General features: G+C 36.4%; 1 protein-coding gene across 2 annotated transcripts in view; it reads left to right on the plus strand.

Annotated features, from left to right (window-relative positions):
- Positions 1 to 306: 306 nt before the first annotated feature.
- PKN2 (protein kinase N2) overlaps positions 307 to 17,252 on the plus strand; it is a 130,625-nt gene continuing 113,679 nt past the window's right edge. Inside the window, exon 1 of one of the 2 annotated variants that reach the window (XM_013056193.2) lies at positions 307 to 770. In XM_013056193.2, the coding sequence (XP_012911647.1) occupies positions 723 to 770 (48 nt within the window). In that variant the 5' untranslated portion in view covers positions 307 to 722. The remainder of the gene's footprint in view (positions 771 to 17,252) is intronic. The other variant, XM_004752649.2, reaches the window with a different exon arrangement.

Raw genomic sequence — 17,252 nt, forward strand, 5'->3', positions numbered from 1 at the left:
AGTGGCGCTAGGGAAAAAAACAAAACAAAAGAGTAAGCTCCCGAGTTCTAGTGTTCACGGTAGGGCCGTTAAACGCCGCAGAAAAGCGGGCGTGTGTTTTTTCTTCCTCTTCCCGCCTCCCAAGAGACGCGAGTCCAGTCCTTTCCCCTCATTTTCACCCGGGCGGGGTCCACGACTGCCCCAGTCGCGGTGCCGGGTCGGAAGCCGCCCCGCCCCCCGCGCTGCTCCCGCCCTCGGGGTCCTCTCCGCCCCACCTCCCCCTTGCTACTGGAGGTAGCGGCCCGGGCCGTCACGTGTTCCGGCAGCCGCCAAGTGAAGCCGCTTTTGCGACGCAGTGACAGCCAAATGGTGCGACAGGAGAAGCTGCAGCTGCGGCCGCAGCGCCCCGCACCGAGAATCTTGAGGCGGCTCCTGGCGTCGCCCGGAGGGAGCAACTGAGTGAACAGAATCAGGCGCGGGCGGGCGGGCGGCGGCAGCGGCAGAGGCGGCGGGCGGCGAGGGGGAGCCCGCTACGAGTGCCCTCGCTCCCCGCCGCTCTCCATGAACCGGGCGAAATAAGCCGCACCTCCAGCAGGGGCTGCGCCTCCATGAATCCCTAGGTTTTTTTTTTTTTCTTTCTTTCTTTCTTTCCCCGCTCCTCAGCCCCCGCCCGGGGTCCCGTCCCGCCTTCTCCCTTCGCCAGCGGCGGCCGCGGCCAGGTGCGGAGTCCAGAGCGGAGCGCAATGGCGTCCAACCCCGAACGGGGGGAGATTCTGCTCACGGAGTTGCAGGTAAGGCCCGCGGCCCGGGCGGGAGGCGCTGGGGAAGGAACGAGGGAGAAAGTCTGGCGCTGGGTCAGGGGCCCGGGGAAACCGTAGGGCTGCCGCGCCCCTAGCCCGCTAAGTGCGGAAACTCGGGGATGTCACTCGGGAGCCGCTTCCTTCGGGAGCCGGACTCTCTTCTCCCGCCACAGCTCTGGCCTGCCAGCACTTTAATTTGAGGCTACCTACCAGAGGGACCCCATGTCTGTCGGCTGCCTGCAGTCTGTGCCCCCCCCGCCCCGGGTCCCCGGAGCGGCCAGCTCACCGCCCCCTCCCTGGTGTCAGAGCCGCCCGCAGACGCCCCTGTAGCCCCCTCCCTTCGCCAGGCCAGGCCCCGCCCCGCCTTTCCCTCGTACACCGCTCCTTAAACTCCTTTGAATGACTCCCAAGCTGTTTTCTCATCCCTCCCCTTCCCCTCCGACTCCGCACAAAGAGCGCCCCCATAACTTCCAGCCCCCAGTCAAGTTTTTTTCTTTCTTTCTTCTTCTTCTTTTTAAAGCGTGTCATACCAGATGCTTGCCTCCCTTCTTTATCCCTCTTCAGGTGACTGAATTTCTTTCCTCTAATAGGAGGGATCCCCTTTCTCCTGTCTCTTTCTTTAACCAGATGATAGGTATATGGTCCCCTTGGTTGCTGCTCCCTGCTCAGATTCGGAAGCTCAGATGCTGATGCTTTTCAGACTTTCATTTTCCCTCCCGTTTGAAAGAGCTACAGAAGTTGTTTACAAATGAGCTAGCAGTAGACTGAGGGAGAATGTTGGGCACCACATGCGTGCGGTAGAGATGAGAACAAAATAGGTTCGTTGATCAGTTGAGTATGTCGCGTAGTAGTAGTATTGTTTTCCATTTACGTCTAAATATTTAATGATATAGGCATGATTTTTGTCCTTAAGTCTGTGCTATGCAAAGGTACCTACGCTGCTCTGTTGAGTTTATTTTTTATTACTTTGGGGTGTTCCAGAGATGGTCACATCTGGATTAAAATTTTATGCTTGTTTTTTAACTTATATTTATTTTGGTGTGTTTTACTGTAGGCGTCTTCTAACTACTAAAATATTGGAGATCGGAATTAAGAAAAGATATATTTTTTGTGTGTATGCGTTAGACTGTTGATTCTTTTTTAAAAGACTGAATCTAGACCCTGAAGGGTTGATTCTTGATGATGCCAGAATTAAGTACTGCAACTGCTTCTGTTCTGCTGTTTAAGTATATTTTTTGATAGACCCCTTTATAAGTTCATTTTATTGTGCAGTTAGATGTAAGCTTGAAGCATTGTTATATTTGATATTTAGTGAGCAAAAGTAGAGATTTCAACAAGGTATACCAATGCAGGGTTGCTAACTTGGAATGCTTTGAATCAGCTTTGAACTTCATGTCATTGAACATGTTGCCATATCTAGTTTAATTAGTCTTAGCCTTTTATAAGGTCTTACAGCATACTGCATTTGCTAAATGAATGAAATTTATTATTTTATTAATTTACATAAGCTTTTAAAATAAGGTTTGTTTGAGACACGTTGGAAATGGTTTCCACTGCCTAGTCTTGAAATATGAAAAGCATCATTTGGTTCTGAGAAGAAATTGCAAAACTGGGCAGGAGCATTTTTCTTTGAATATAGTGGCTTTAGAATGAGAAAGTACTTGGCAACCTTATTTGTGTTTTATAGAAAATTCTCATAAAAGACACTCATTTTGGCACTGGACCTGCAAATATATTTTCATATGTGTTAAAACACTTAGGGAATTTTAATAAGATCAATTTTGACAGTATGAAGGAAGCAAGCCCAAGAGATAAGAAATTTTAAATATGACTATTTAAAAAATGGGATCAAAGTAGGGGAATACCTAAAGTTAGATTTATTTTTTTTTTTTAAGAAAGTCTAACACCTTCCAGAAAAAGAGTGATTTTTTATTAAGTATTACCTTATAAGTTGACAAGTATATTCAGGTCATTTTTCTTGGTGTATTTGACTCCTGGTTTTAATAGAAGTTATTGCATTTAGACTTTATAAGTATAAAATTAATATGTATTAAATTAATTGAGAACATTATTTATATCAGCACTGAAGATAAATTGTGATAAAATTTGCTTCACCAAGTATATCCGTCTATTTCTTTACTATTTCATTTGGTCGTGAAACTAGTATATCGTAACCAAATGTTTCTCAAACTTGTTGGGAGAACCAGTTTTTAAAAAGCATGTAAGTGGTTTGAATTTGTTTAAATTGAGAAATTAATATGTAGTTCCTAATGCTTCTCTGACATACTGATTTTAAGTATTTAAATACTTATGTAGCAAGTTTTAACTGGTGTTTAGTAGTTAAAAACTGTTACTTTGCCCTGTCTTGTCTCAGGAATACTTGTGTCACTCTGAAAGTTACATGTTACAACCTACTTTTAATGAAATTGATACTTATTTTTAGAAACATTGTATATCCAACATTTTTAAAAAAAGATTTTATTTATTTATTTGAGAGGGAGAAAGAGAGAGTGAGCAAGAGCACAAGAGCAGGAAGAGGGAAAGGCAGACCCCCCCCCCCCCGTAGGGAGCCCCACACTAGGCTTGATCCCAGGACCCTAGGATCATGACCTGAGTCAAAAGCAGACACTTAATTGACTGAGCCACTCAGGCACCACTGTATATCCAACATTTTAAAACTGGGTTTCAAATTATATTGCAGAATTTGAAATACTTCAGTACTTGAGTTGGAATTGGCTTATTAATAACCTTCAGTTGTGGAAAGACAAAACAAAATCTGAACCCATGGTGTTCTGCCTTGTTAAATTACTGTAATATTTCTATGGAGTAATATTTCTAACTCTTGCTGGTAATTTAGGAGGCTAATTTAAAAAGGAATCATTAATAAAGTACACATAAACATTGATGGTTAGAGGCCTCAATGTATAAGGAAGAATATTTGCTATAGAAAATAAAAATAGGCTGTTAAAAATATAAACTTAATTTGCAGTTTTCAATTTTTATCTCTTATAACTAACTTGTTTTTTATCAACTGTTCTCTTTATCTTTTATTTGAAGTGTAAACTTAGATATTTTTTTGTAGGGCCAAAGAAATTAAAGTTTATTTTTAAGGGAACTGGACTAATAAAAACTAAAGAATCTCAAAATGGAAATATTGGTTACAACAGTAATTTGGTAGACTGCAGATTCAGATATTGAATGCCATACGAATAAAGTTACCTTGTTGATTATCAGTGATTTATTGTCATCAGAATACCTAATAAAAAGTAGTAGGCCAAGAATCTCAAATTCTTTTCTTAGCAGAATTTTTTTAAGTAGAGGTAACTTGCTCAAGTGGAAGGTTGAGGTAGTTAGCCTTAAGTTACAGGGATTCATTTCAAGAAACATTTATTGAATATCTACAATATTCAAGGATATAAAGTTGAGAAGATATGACTTCACTTTCTAGAAGAGAGTACAAATAACATTAATTGAACATTTGCTTTATGTCAGTTATTGTGCTTGATACTCTATCTCCCTTATTTAATCTTTACTATAGCCCAATAAGGTTGTTATTTCCATTTAACAGATCAGGAAACTGTTTAGGACTATTGGGTAGATCATTCATGGTTACACTGTAAATCTGAGTTTGAAATCAGATCTGTGGGTTTCCCACTAGACCATATTTTGAGCTGCCACAGTTCTATGGTTCTGTAAATATTTTGCATTGCAGTGTTATGGGTGTGTGAACTTTAAAAAAAAAATTACCAAAAATGTAATTAACCAGAGTTAACTTTAATATAAATTTTATACTGTTGTTAGGTGCCTCTATAACAAAAATGATTTCTATTTTACAGTCTATAATTTAGCTGTTCTTTGTCATTGGGAATAAGGTGTAATATTCTACAAAGACTAAGAGTGCAAAAATAACCTTTTTGCAGGTTTTCATTATTTAATAATTACTGTTTCTGGTGAAAGTTGTCAGATGTTTGCTGAAATTCTTCCAAATGATTTTCCATTTTCCATTTCTCTGTAGTCTTATCCATAAGATAAATTTAACTTTAAAATTTTAAGCTGTGTAATCAAGCTATGTGTTTGGCACTTAGTAGGCACTCAGTACATTGATGAGAAGATGCCCTCCATTTGTCACCTGCAATGAGAAATATCTTGACGTTTCCAACAGAAGTTGGTTATAGGAGCTCCTGAGTTGGCTCAGTTGGTTAAGCATCTGCTTTCCTGAGACTCAGGTCATGGTCCATGGGTTCTGAGATTGAGCCCAGCACTGAGTTCCTTGGTTAGGAGGATGTCTCCTTCTTCCTCTCCTCCCTGCTTGTGCTCTCTTGTTCTCTCTGTCTCAAATAAATCAAATCTTAAAAAAGAAAGAAAGAAAGAAAGAAAGAAATTGATTATAATCATTGCCTAAGAAATTAAAATTTTGAATCCCTTGTCCCAAAAATATTCCCTTGAAAAGTTTAAAAGGGATTTCTGCACTAGTTATGTAACACCTTCACACACACACACAGTTATTTTACCCATTTGCGCAAAATTAAGTGACATCTAATTTTGCACTGATGCCAGAAAGTAGAATGTCTCTGTTGGGATGATTAAGATTTTATGGTGGGTTGGAGGAATGTAGTATGAGAAAGTAAGCAGGATAGGCAAGGTGGAATTTATAGTTCTTTTCATTTCTTTTCTTCCTTAAAGAGAGAGACAGAGCACAAGTGGGAAGGGCAGAGGGAGAAGGAGAGACAATCTTTAGCAGGCTCCACACTCAGCATGGAGCCTGATGTGGGACTTGAACCTACAATCCTGAGATCATGACCTGAGCTGAAATCGTTGGTTGCTTAACCGGCACTTAACTAAGTGCCAGCTGACCCATCCAAGCATCCCTACGTTTCTTTTTAATTTTAAACATAATACATGTTCACTGTAGAAAATCTATAAATATAGGAAAAAGCACAAAGAGAATAAAACGTGCTTATAGTTCTGTTACTCAGAGATAACTGATGAAATTTTCCAACTTATAAGTTCCAAGGCATTTTAATCCATTTTCTCTTTGTCTCCCCACTTTTAATTTGACACACAGTATTGTATAATTGAAGGTATACAATGTATTGATTTAATATTTTTCTTCCCTTTATCCCAATTATTAGAATTTTAAAGAAAAATGAGGTTCATAGCCTTTTAAGATAGAAGTAGCTATAGGTTAAGAAAATTTCTTTCCACTAGTTATAGATATTTGGATCTAACTGGCTTTACTGACTTTTTATATAAAAATAGTTTGATTTTAAGTCAGTACTTTGAGATACAGTTGAGAAGAAAAGTGAAGAGTACAGTGCAGACTTAGTAATGGACAATGATACATAGCATCAACTCTGAATAATAAATTGATACAGTGTGGTTTTTCAGCTTAGATTTGATTATTGCTACTCTTATAGAAATGCTGCATATTTTATTAATAAGGCCTGTCTTTAAATGACTTGCCAAATACCTTTTATCTAGGTAAAAACTGTGCTGAAACTAGTGTTACAAAATGATGGCTCTAAATAGATTGTTTTTCTGTTATCTCTAATATAATACAGATTTTTCTAGTCTTGTACAACTTCATTCACAAATGATTGGTAGTGGGGCATCTTCTAGGCATTGTCTGTTTACCCCAGGGCTTTGCATTTGATTCCTTGGGCTCTTCTCTTTTTGCTTTTCAAATTTGGCAACAGAAGATTTTTATGCCTTTTATCAGGTTATTCCTATGTGCCACCTTTTATTTATTTTTATTTATTTTTTTCAAAGATTTTATTTATTTGACAGACAGAGATCACAGGTAGGCAGAGAGGCAGGCAGAGAGAGAGGAGGAAGCAGGCTCCCTGCTGAGCAGAGAGCCTGATGCGGGGCTTGATCCCAGGATCTTGGGATCATGACCTGAGCTGAAGGCAGAGGCTTTAACCCACTGAGCCACCCAGATGCCCCTCTGTGCAACCTTTTAAACAACAAAAAAGTGGAGTAGTAGTTTGTAGAGATAAATATCACTTAAAACTTGCAGATGTATATATATTTAAATAGAATAGTTACTTCTCAGGGTGCCTGGGTGGCTCAGTGGGTTAATCATCTAACTCTTGATTTCAGCTTAGGTCACTGTCTTGAGGTAATTGGATCGAACCCTGCATGAGTCTCTGTGCTCAGTACAGTCTGCTTGTCCCTCTCCTCCCTCTCCTGCTCTTCTCTTGTGTGTGTTCTCTTCTCTCAAATAAATAAATAAAATCTTAAAAAAAGAATAGTTACTTCTGCATCATTTCCTTGTAAGATGTGCTGCATTGAACAATTATCAAATGTCTGTTGTATTTCATATACCAGTTTTACTTTGTGAGAAGATCATGTAACATTTAATATGATTAACTTTAGGTATACAGCAGTGTTCAAAGTTGGCAGCAAAGTTGAAAAACTGAAAAGTATTTAAAAGCTTTAAAAAGATATTTTATATTTCGAATGGGAAAATATTGGTCAAAAAGCCTCTAATATCTTAGAAAAGCAGAAGTAGAAAACATTTGATACGTCTGGTTTCTCTTAATTTTATCTAATAAAACTTTATTTGAAATTAGCTCAATTGTCATGTTTTATTTTTCACAATCTAACAATTGTGTAATATTATGTGTATAAATACTGTCTGTTTAAAATGAACAGGAAAGCATGGAAGAATGTATTTGATAATAAATACCTTAGATTTGAGGGTAAATGTTGGTGTCACATTATAAAGATGAACTGATACATAAGAATTACATAACATATACTGTTAATAACATCTATCTATTCTAGAAACTCAGTAGTGATTTGCTTTTTCTAATTAGTTAAAGCTTTGCTTCCCAGGCTCAAATATACCTTGATTTATTGGAAAGCTGTTATGACAGAATTTGGAATTTGTTTTAGATTATAGAAGACATACTTACATATCTAAATATCATATATACATATGTAAAATATCATATGTTTTACACAATCATATTGTTTCCCCTTTCCTGTAGTCTCCACCTTAGTGATTCTCTAAGGAGGTTCTTGTTTTGCCTGTTTCAGAATTTTCATTGAACTAATTTCATTATATTTGTTTTTTCTTTCTTCTTTTTTTCTTTCTTTTTTTTTTCTTTTTACTTTTACTGAACCTTAGGTACAGTCCATGTATCAGTCACTGTAATAGGCACCCAAGGACCACTATTCACTCCCCTCCTCCCCAAAAAGCTAGGAACTTAAGCTCCGCTTATCTCCACCTTCTTGACAACTAAGGTTATGAGTCCTGTTTTCATTCTCTTGCTTTATTTGTATATAGCTTTGCTGGATATGTGATTCAAAAAGATGTGTCTTTTATTTTAGTTGTTTTTGCATAATTATGTTGAAAATGATCTTTCTGAACTTGATATTTTTATTCATATCATTGGATGTTGCTATAGTCATTTTAATTTCTGTATAATATTTCATGAGTAAACTATCATCCGCTCTTCCCTTGTTGGATATTTGGTTATTGATTCACTCAGTCTCCCTTGTTGAGCATTTAGTTACTCTTTGGTTTTTGTAATGGTGAAAAATGCTACTGTGGACACTCTATGCATTTTTCCTGTTGTATACATATAAGAATTTTTATTATATACCTAAAGGTAAAATTGCTCTCTCACAGGGTAGGTGAATGCCCAACTCCAGAAGATTATGCCCGACTTCCAGTATGATTGTAGCAATTTATATTCATATAGCAATATATGAGATGAAAGATCCTTTGATTATCCATGTTCTCTAACAATTGGTATTGTCTTTAAGTTTTACAAATTAGAAGAGTGTAGAATGTATGTTACCACATTGTAGTTTTGATTTGCATTTTCCAGATCATCACTGATGTAGAACAATTCTTTTTATGTTTACTGGCCTTTTATAACTCCTTATCAGTGAAATTCCTCTTCATGTTAATTCTTTGTGTATACTGTGAATGTCTTCTCTCAGTTTGTAACTTGTCTTTTCACTTTATTTTAGGGAGTTTGTGGGAGGGACAGTTTTAAATGTTTTACCTTTTGGCAGATACTTAGAATAATTTATATCATTGTGATCAGCAAGCCATGCACCTAATATCTATTCTAGATTTGTTACAGAAAGGGTAAAGTTACACAGTTTTGACCTCTGGATTCACAAACGGTCCAAATGAACAACCATAGAAAGTCTTAAAATATTCTATCACTTAACATGTACCAGGCACTCAAAAGTTAGTTGATTCAACTAAAGAATAGGGGCGCCTGGGTGGCTCAGTGGGTTAAAGCCTCTGCCTTCTGATCAGGTCATGATCTTAGGGTCCTGGGATGGAGCCCCGCATCCAGCTCTCTGCTCAGCAGGGAACCTGCTTCCTCCTCTCTCTCTCTGCCTACTTGTGATCTCTATCTGCCAAATAAATAAATAAAATCTTTAAAAAATTGTTAAAAGAATGAATTTACAAGCAAAAAGTAGTGAAAATTTTATATGTCGTTCATGAACTTCTGTTTTTTCCCATTCATTAACTCTGCAGTGCAAACTATTATTATTAATTATTATTTCTTTAAAGAACAAATTGGATCAGTTATTTAGTTATGTGCGTAGTTTGTTAGTAAAGTGCTGGAGTTGATTAGATTTAATGCTGGATATAAAACAAAATATTATTGTGGAATTTCCTGGTGTTTATAAACCTGGGCTCTTACTCTTGTCACTGCTATGGTATCTTTTGGTGAAAAAAAAAGAAACAAAACTTGATTTTTAGTTGAATTTTTCAATCTTTTCTCGTAATTGCATTTTGTATAAGAAATTTTCCCTTACTTTGGGTCTAATAGATAGTTACTTATATTTTCTTCTAAGTTTTTGGAGTTTTATTTTTTATATGTTAGTCAGTACATCCACAGTTGATTTTTGAATACAGAATAAGATAAAGGTCTGAGTTATTTAATTTTTTAAAAAGATTTTATTTATTTATTTGACAGAGAGAGAGAGAGAGAGAGAGACAGCAAGAGAGGGAACACAAGCAGGGAGAGTGGAAGAGGGAGAAGCAGGCTTCCCACCCAGCAGAGAACCTGATGCGGGACCTGATCCCATCACTCTGGGATCATGACCTGAGCCGAAGGCAGGCACTTAACCACTGAGCCACCCAGGCACCTCTGAGTTACTTAATTTTTAAAATATTATGAAATATATATCAATATTTCTTAAATTTAAATTTAAAATAGAACATTTTTCAGTTTTTAAGGCAGAAACATTTCTGAAGAGCCTTATTTAATTTTTGTGAGTTAGAAGTTAAGGGTATATCATACTAGGTGATGTAATGAATTATACTGGAAGTTATCCTTACCTAAATTGTTAGTAACTCACTTTTTCCTTACAGTATCAGTTTGTGGTTGTTCTCTTTTTTGTTGTATCCTCAGAAGCCTTTGGTCAATAAGATCTTTGATCTACTTCTTAACTTCTCATCATATTCCCCATTTGTGGCTCAAACCTGTATTTTCCTAAGCCCAATCTATTCCTATTCCTTTGTTCTCAGCATTACTCACCTAGTCACTACTTCTACTGAGTAATGCACAATATTTAATAATGTGAGTTTCCTCAGCTTTTCTTCTTCTTCTTCTTTTTTAAGATTTTATTTATTTATTTGACAGAGACAGACAAGCAAAACACAGGGGAACACAAGCAGGAGGAGTGAGAGAGGGAGAGGCAGGCTTTCTGCTGAGCAGGGACCACCATGCAGGGCTTGATCCTAGGACTCTGGAATCATGACCAGAGCTGAAGGCAGATGCTTAATGACTGAACTACCCAGGCGCCGCAACTTTTCTTCCTTTGACTTTAAGATTTCTTGGAATTTTAGCCATTGGTTTTTGTTGCTATTAATCAATCTTAAGGAAAAGTTGTTTGATCTGATTGAGGCTATAGTTTCCTAGATTTCTGCTTTCTTTGGAATACTATTCCATTCTTTTGCACTTGGGGCTTTCATTTTCCCCTGACTCTTTGCTTAAAAAAAGTTTACATCTCTCTCTCTTTCTTTTTTTTTTTTAATACTTTTTTTAATACTGTTGTCCCCCAAACTTCTTTTAATCATCACATTCCTTAAAAGAAATTTCTTTCTTTCTTTCTTTCTTTTTTTTTTTAGGATTTTATTTATTTGTCAGGGGGAGAGAAAGAGAGCTGTGTGAGAGTGCACAAGCAGTGAGAGTGGCAGGCAGATGTAGAATCAGGCTCCCTGCTGAGCAAGGAACCTGATGCAGGACTCAATCCCAATGACCTGGAAGGCAGAGACTTAACCAACTGAGCCACCCAGGCATCTTTTAAAAGAAATTTCTTAGTTGTGTTTATTTTCTACCACTTATTTCTTAACTTTTTAAAATATTATTTCTGTCCCAATTATTTTGTTGAAATTATTCTCATAAAAGCATCAGTGACCTGCTTCTTCTAGTCTCCTGAGGCAATTGATACTGTTTCAGCTTCCTGAAACTCTGTTGTTTAAATTAAGCTTCATGGACCTGCACAATGTTGGCTGTTTTTCTTTCATCATAATCTGCCTATATTTGCTACTATGGCTTTCTTTTGAGAACTTCCCTAGTTTAAATGTTCTACCTGTTTTTAGCCAGTTTGTCCTCTAATTTATTCTTTAGATTAACTGCCAGCATTAATCAGTTTGTTTTGTCAGGATTGCATGGAATAGAAACCCATTTCAATTAGCTTAAACAAAAATTAGATTTATTGGAAGGGTAGAGGGATATCTCACTTTATCCAAAGGTGAGATATATAGTCATGACTCCTGAACAGAAAACTAGAGGCTTGCTTTCTTTCTAGGGCTACATCTCTATTTCTTCTTTATATCTTCTATATACTGATTTTCTTTTATATGGTCCCCAAATGGTACTCCCAATTTCTTAATTTCCATGAACTCTTTAACTCTAATATCTACAGTTAACTGACTCACTTATTCTGTGCCACAGTTATAAATTTTTAATGTGAAAACTTGATTGGCCCTGTATAGAACATGTACTCCTGGTCTGGTCAATTATAGCAATAGAAGTATGGAGTTCTCAGTGTACTGATAAGTACCAATATGACTACCAAGAGTCGTAGTGAGTTTGGGTTAGAGACTGTTCTCTAAGAAGGGAGTATAGGTTGTAAAGAACTTCTCTAAGATCTTTTTTAATAACTTTCCATTAATTTTACAATAAAATACATCAGACCTTCCATTATCCAGACCTTCTTAATCTTTTCAGATTTTTCTCCCTGTTTATTATTCTATCATATTAAAATATTTGCCGTTCTTGGAACTACTGCTTTTATACCTGTCTTTGCCTTTGCTCTTTCTAACTTTAAGAATAGTGATATTGATCATCTGCCTGAAAAGCTTTTGGCAAATTGGACACTCTTTAAAATTCTACTAAGAAAAGCATATATGTTATTGAATATATGAATATATTCATATTCTATAATCAGAAATCTTAAGATACATTTTTGATAAGTAATTTTAGTGATTGATCATGTAGCATTTGATCCGTTGGCAAATTAGCTTACATGCCATTTTGTGGCCCGTGTTACTGAATATATATATATTTATTACCCAATATAGGAATTAATTGTTGTTATATTTGTGTCTGCTGATTTTAGTGCAGGAACTAGGTCTTACTCATCTTTATGTACCTAGCGCCTGCCCTATGCTTATGCTTGATAAATGCTTGAATAAATAAGTGACTGATTTCTATGACTGATTCTATTATTCTTTTGCAACATCTTGACTTCTCTCTATATTTTTTAAAGATTTTATTTATTTATTTGACAGACAGAGATCACAAGTAGGCAGAGAGGCAGGAAGGGAAGCAGGCTCCCTGCTGAGCAGAGAGCCTGATGCAGGGCTGGATCCCAGGACCTTGGGATCATGACCTGAGCTGAAGGCAGAGGCTTTAACAACCATTGAGCCACCCAGACACCCCTGACTTCTCTATATTTTTAAAGGTTGTCATTCTTCCTCTTCTTGCCCATGCTAGAAGTCTGCTGGTCATTTTTATTTGACTCCTGTCTAAGCTGCTTTAGTTAATTTTTTTTTTTTTTTTTTTTTTGTAACTTGAATTCATTATTTTGCTACTATCCATGCTTGGGCCTTCATTATCATTTGGACAATACAGTATCTTGATATGTCTCAAATTCCTCCTCTCAGATAGCATAGCCAACTTTCTCAAATATTCATCTAACAAAAGGAACTTTTATATAGGATAAATTCTTTAAAAGGAGAGATACCTTTAAATAGCAAAACTTACTTCTTAGTATATCAGTAAAAGTTATCTTTTGGAAGCTTTGAGGAGGGAGAGGGATTCTTTTATCTGGTAATGAGCCTATTACGAGTTAGAAGTGCTTGTTACAATAAAGGTACTTGAGCCTAACCTTGATGCATTATCAGTTTGGTTCCTGAAGAAAGGGAAACCTCATTGAGCTTTAAGGAAAAACAAAACAAAACATATGCATTTTTTGAAGATACTCAAGCATGTTAACAACCACTGGGTCATGGACCAGTGCTGGTCATGATATTTTCACATTAAGGACAATCTATGAATATGTATTCTGAATATGATATAAAATTGTGAATTTGTAAGTAAAGGGGTGGACTGTCCTCTGTTCTGAGATTTTTGCCATTTCTACTTCTCAAAATGTACTGTCTCTTAAGAAATGATGAAAATAATTGATAGTAATATCTTAACTGGCAATAAAATAAATCAGTAACCTTATATATACCTGCCCAGTTTCTTTTGGGAATTTACTAATCAGTAATTTCAAGGCCTAGTTTAAATCACTGACTAGTCAGTAATTCAAGTATTGGAATCCTACAGACCTAGGTTTAAATCTCATATTTAGCACATATTAGCTGCCTGGCTTTGGTATGTGTTATTTAGCAACATGAGGGAAGTTTTCTTACAAGGATGGGGATAATTTCTGGCTCAGAAGGTTATTGTAGGTTTTTTGTTTGGTTTTTTTTTCATGATACATAGAGTGCCTGGGATATAGTAGATAGTAACTCTTCCTTCTCTCAGGTTTATATATATATTTTTTACATTGATATTTTTATTTCTCTAAGAATCAAAAGGGAAACTGGAAAGTTCCCTCAAATTACATCAAGATATTAAAAGAATGGCTTAAAATTATAGCTGATCCTTGAACAACACAGACTTGAACTATGCAGGTCCACTTAAACTTGGATTTTTTTTTTCAATTTTTTTTTCTTTTTTTTTAATTTATTTTTTATTTTCAGCATAACAGTATTCATTATTTTTGCACCACACCCAGTGCTCCATGCAATCCATGCCCTCTATAATACCCACCACCTGGTACCCCGACCTCCCACCGTTTACATTTTAAGATTACTTCATTTTAATTTTTTTAAAAATACTGAAGTTGTGTGGCTGACAGACTGTTTAAAGTTAGGCACGTTAAGAGAGGTAGAGAGCTGATCATGCTTTATAGACTAATTGTTTTCCCCTCTTCTCTTTATTTTTGGCACTATAGAAGGTATAATGAGGATAGCTATCAGAAAGAATATTTCCGTGGTGTGAAGACACCACGGAAATATTAAGATAACAGTATGCTGAGATTATGTGTGTAAGAATAAAGAAATCATAGGTTGATATATGACGAACTACTAGGATTGAGATTTCATTGAAGACTGTGGTGTGAGAAGTGCCTGACTGGCTCAGTCCATAGAGCATGTATGTGACTCTTAATTTCAGGGTCGTGAGTCTAAGCCCATGTTGGGCATGGAGCCCACTTAAAATTAAAAACAAAACAGGGGCACCTGCGTGGCTCAGTGGCCTAAGCCTCTGCCTTCAGCTCAGGTCATGATCCCAGGATCCTGGGATTCAACCCAGGATCTTTCTGCTCAACAGGGAGCCTGCTTCCTCCTCTCTGCTTGCCTCTGTGCCTACTTGTGATCTCTGTCAAATAAATAAATAAAATCTTTTAAAAAAATTAATAACCAACCAAATAAACTGTGGTTTGTTATGTGTCATGCAGAAAATATTTATTGCAAATATAGAACTATAGAAGAATTAAGTGATCTCATGAAACTGTTTAAGCTAAGATCTGTATTATGTTCTTTCCCAGAGGCTTGGGACTTTTTATAAAATTTGAGCTAAGGTTACATATTTGCAAAGTCCACAATGGTCTTGCACATTTCAGCACAGAGAGATAGACTTATGGTAATATACTTCTGAATATTAATAAATAATATCAGCTCTGTAGTTGAATATGCTTGAATTTTGTGTAAATTAAAGTAAATGTCCAATTGTTTGTTGCTTATTGGTTAGCATTACTAATTTCCCATTTTGTTCCTATGGAAGCCTTATCTTTGAAATCCAGCATCAGGAAGGTGTTCATTTTACTATAAATTTTTGTTCTGGTGCATGCTTTTATTGTGTTAAAACCTCACTAAACTCTACACAGAATCCTACAGTTAGTTTTGATGTGTCCTTTTAAGGATGGTTCAATAGCTAACAGGAACCTTAAATATCAGATCTAAAGCAAAATTCTTTCTTTATCAAGTCTCTAAAAGCACTATACTAAATTTCTAATAGGGGTTGGGATACCTTTCCTTTTGCTCTCCTTGAGTTTGGCAAGATTGTGGATAATCCTTTATTTTAGTATAGTTTAATGGTAATTATAGAGAAGGAACTAGGGTTGGTTATAAGAGACCTCATAAAAAATAAAGAGAACTATGTTGAAAAATACGAGAATAATGTTAATAGTAATTTCACCCTATGTGATATGAAGCATTTTCACCTGTATTAGGGTCCTGGGATCGAGCCTTGCATGGGGCTCTCTCCTCAGCAGGGAGCCTGCTTCCCCCTGCCCCCCCTCGCCTGCCTCTCTGTCTACTTTTGATCTCTGTCAAATAAATAAAATCTTTTAAAAAATAAATAAATAAAATCACTTAAAATCACTTAAAGATTTAAAAACATCAACTTCCTGATGAAGTTGAATGATGTTTTCTGTATTTATAAACTGGAGGCCAGTCTTGTTACCCACAAAATAGACTTGGGAAGTGAGTGTTTTATATGCATGAGATATATTAGTGAACTGGAAAAATATACATGTTTTATATCTTTTTAAAGGAATAATATATTTCTCTGTTAAAATTTAGCCTGAGTGCCTGGGTGGCTCAATGGGTTAAGACTCTGCCTTTGGCTCAGGTCATGATCTCAGGGTCCTGGGATTGAGTCCCACATCAGGCTCTCTGCCTGCCTCTCTGCCAACTTGTGATCTCTCTCTGTCAAATAAATAAATAAAATCTTTAAAAAAAAAAATTTAGCCTGCACTTATTTATCCTTTATGTCTGTTTGTGTGGGGGTAAAGATCTTAAAAATAAAAAAGTTTCTTGAAAATCTTAAGATTAAACTTCATTTTATACGTCCTTTCCACTTGAGCACCTAGCAGCTTTCCTAAAATATTTTGGTGTAATATATTAATATTTAGTGATCATAACATTTAGGCATAAATACATCAGATAAGTTATATGAAAAAGGATCTCTTTTGTTTTTGTGCTCTACATTAATTTTATCTTTTCTTGTATATGAGTTATTTCTTGTTAATGGTGATACTGTCATTGCTACCTGAGGTTTTGCTTGCTATGCTCTTTGTGACCAGAGAGTTGTACTTTTATTATGCCTTTTCATGAAAATAGTCTTCTAAAGAAGTTAAAAATAACTGGACACAAATAGCAAATAATACATTCCTGGGTTTGGTTTTTCTTGCTCAAGGCCAGCTCTGTTGACAGTCCCTAAAACGAAATCAAACCAAACAACAAACACCAAACACTACAATTCAGCTTTGGCTTTACTTTATTTAGGTGACTTCTTAAAAGAGCTCCAGTATGTTCTGTCCAGCTTGAGCCTGTAGAAGTTAAATGCTCAGCTCTTTAGTTATGATGTGGTAATATAGTATGACTTGATTCACTGTGGGGTTCCTATAACTTTTTCTGAGCAAATCTAATGTTTCCTTCTCTGAGAAACAGGTTCTTCATTTATTGGTGACTTTATATTTCTGTTTAGCTATTCTGTCAGAAGTATTTATTTGGACAAATCATGATGCTTAAATTTTTTTTTTTTTTGGTTGTGATAAAATATGTGTAACATTTACCGTCTTAACCATTTAAAGTGTGCAGTTCTGTGGCATTAAGTACATGCATCATATTGTGCAACTGTCACCACCATCTATCTCTTAAGAATTCTTTTTACCTTAGCTGAAACTCTGGTCCCATTAAACATTAACATTCCTGGCAAACAAAGGTCCTGGCAAACACTATTCTACTTTTTGTTGCCATGTATTTGACATGCACGTGGAATCAATCAGTCAATGTCCTTTTGTGACTTGTCCGTTTCACTTAGCATAATGTCTTCTAAGTTCAGCCATTTTGTAAAGTGTCAGAATTTCCTTCCTTTTTTAAGCCAGAATAATATTTGTATGGGTATACCACATTTTGTTTATCCACCC

The sequence above is a fragment of the Mustela putorius genome, unplaced genomic scaffold (genome assembly GCF_011764305.1).
Source record: "Mustela putorius furo isolate JIRA1106 unplaced genomic scaffold, ASM1176430v1.1 tig00003853_pilon_pilon_pilon, whole genome shotgun sequence".
Taxonomy (NCBI): Eukaryota; Metazoa; Chordata; class Mammalia; order Carnivora; family Mustelidae; genus Mustela; species Mustela putorius.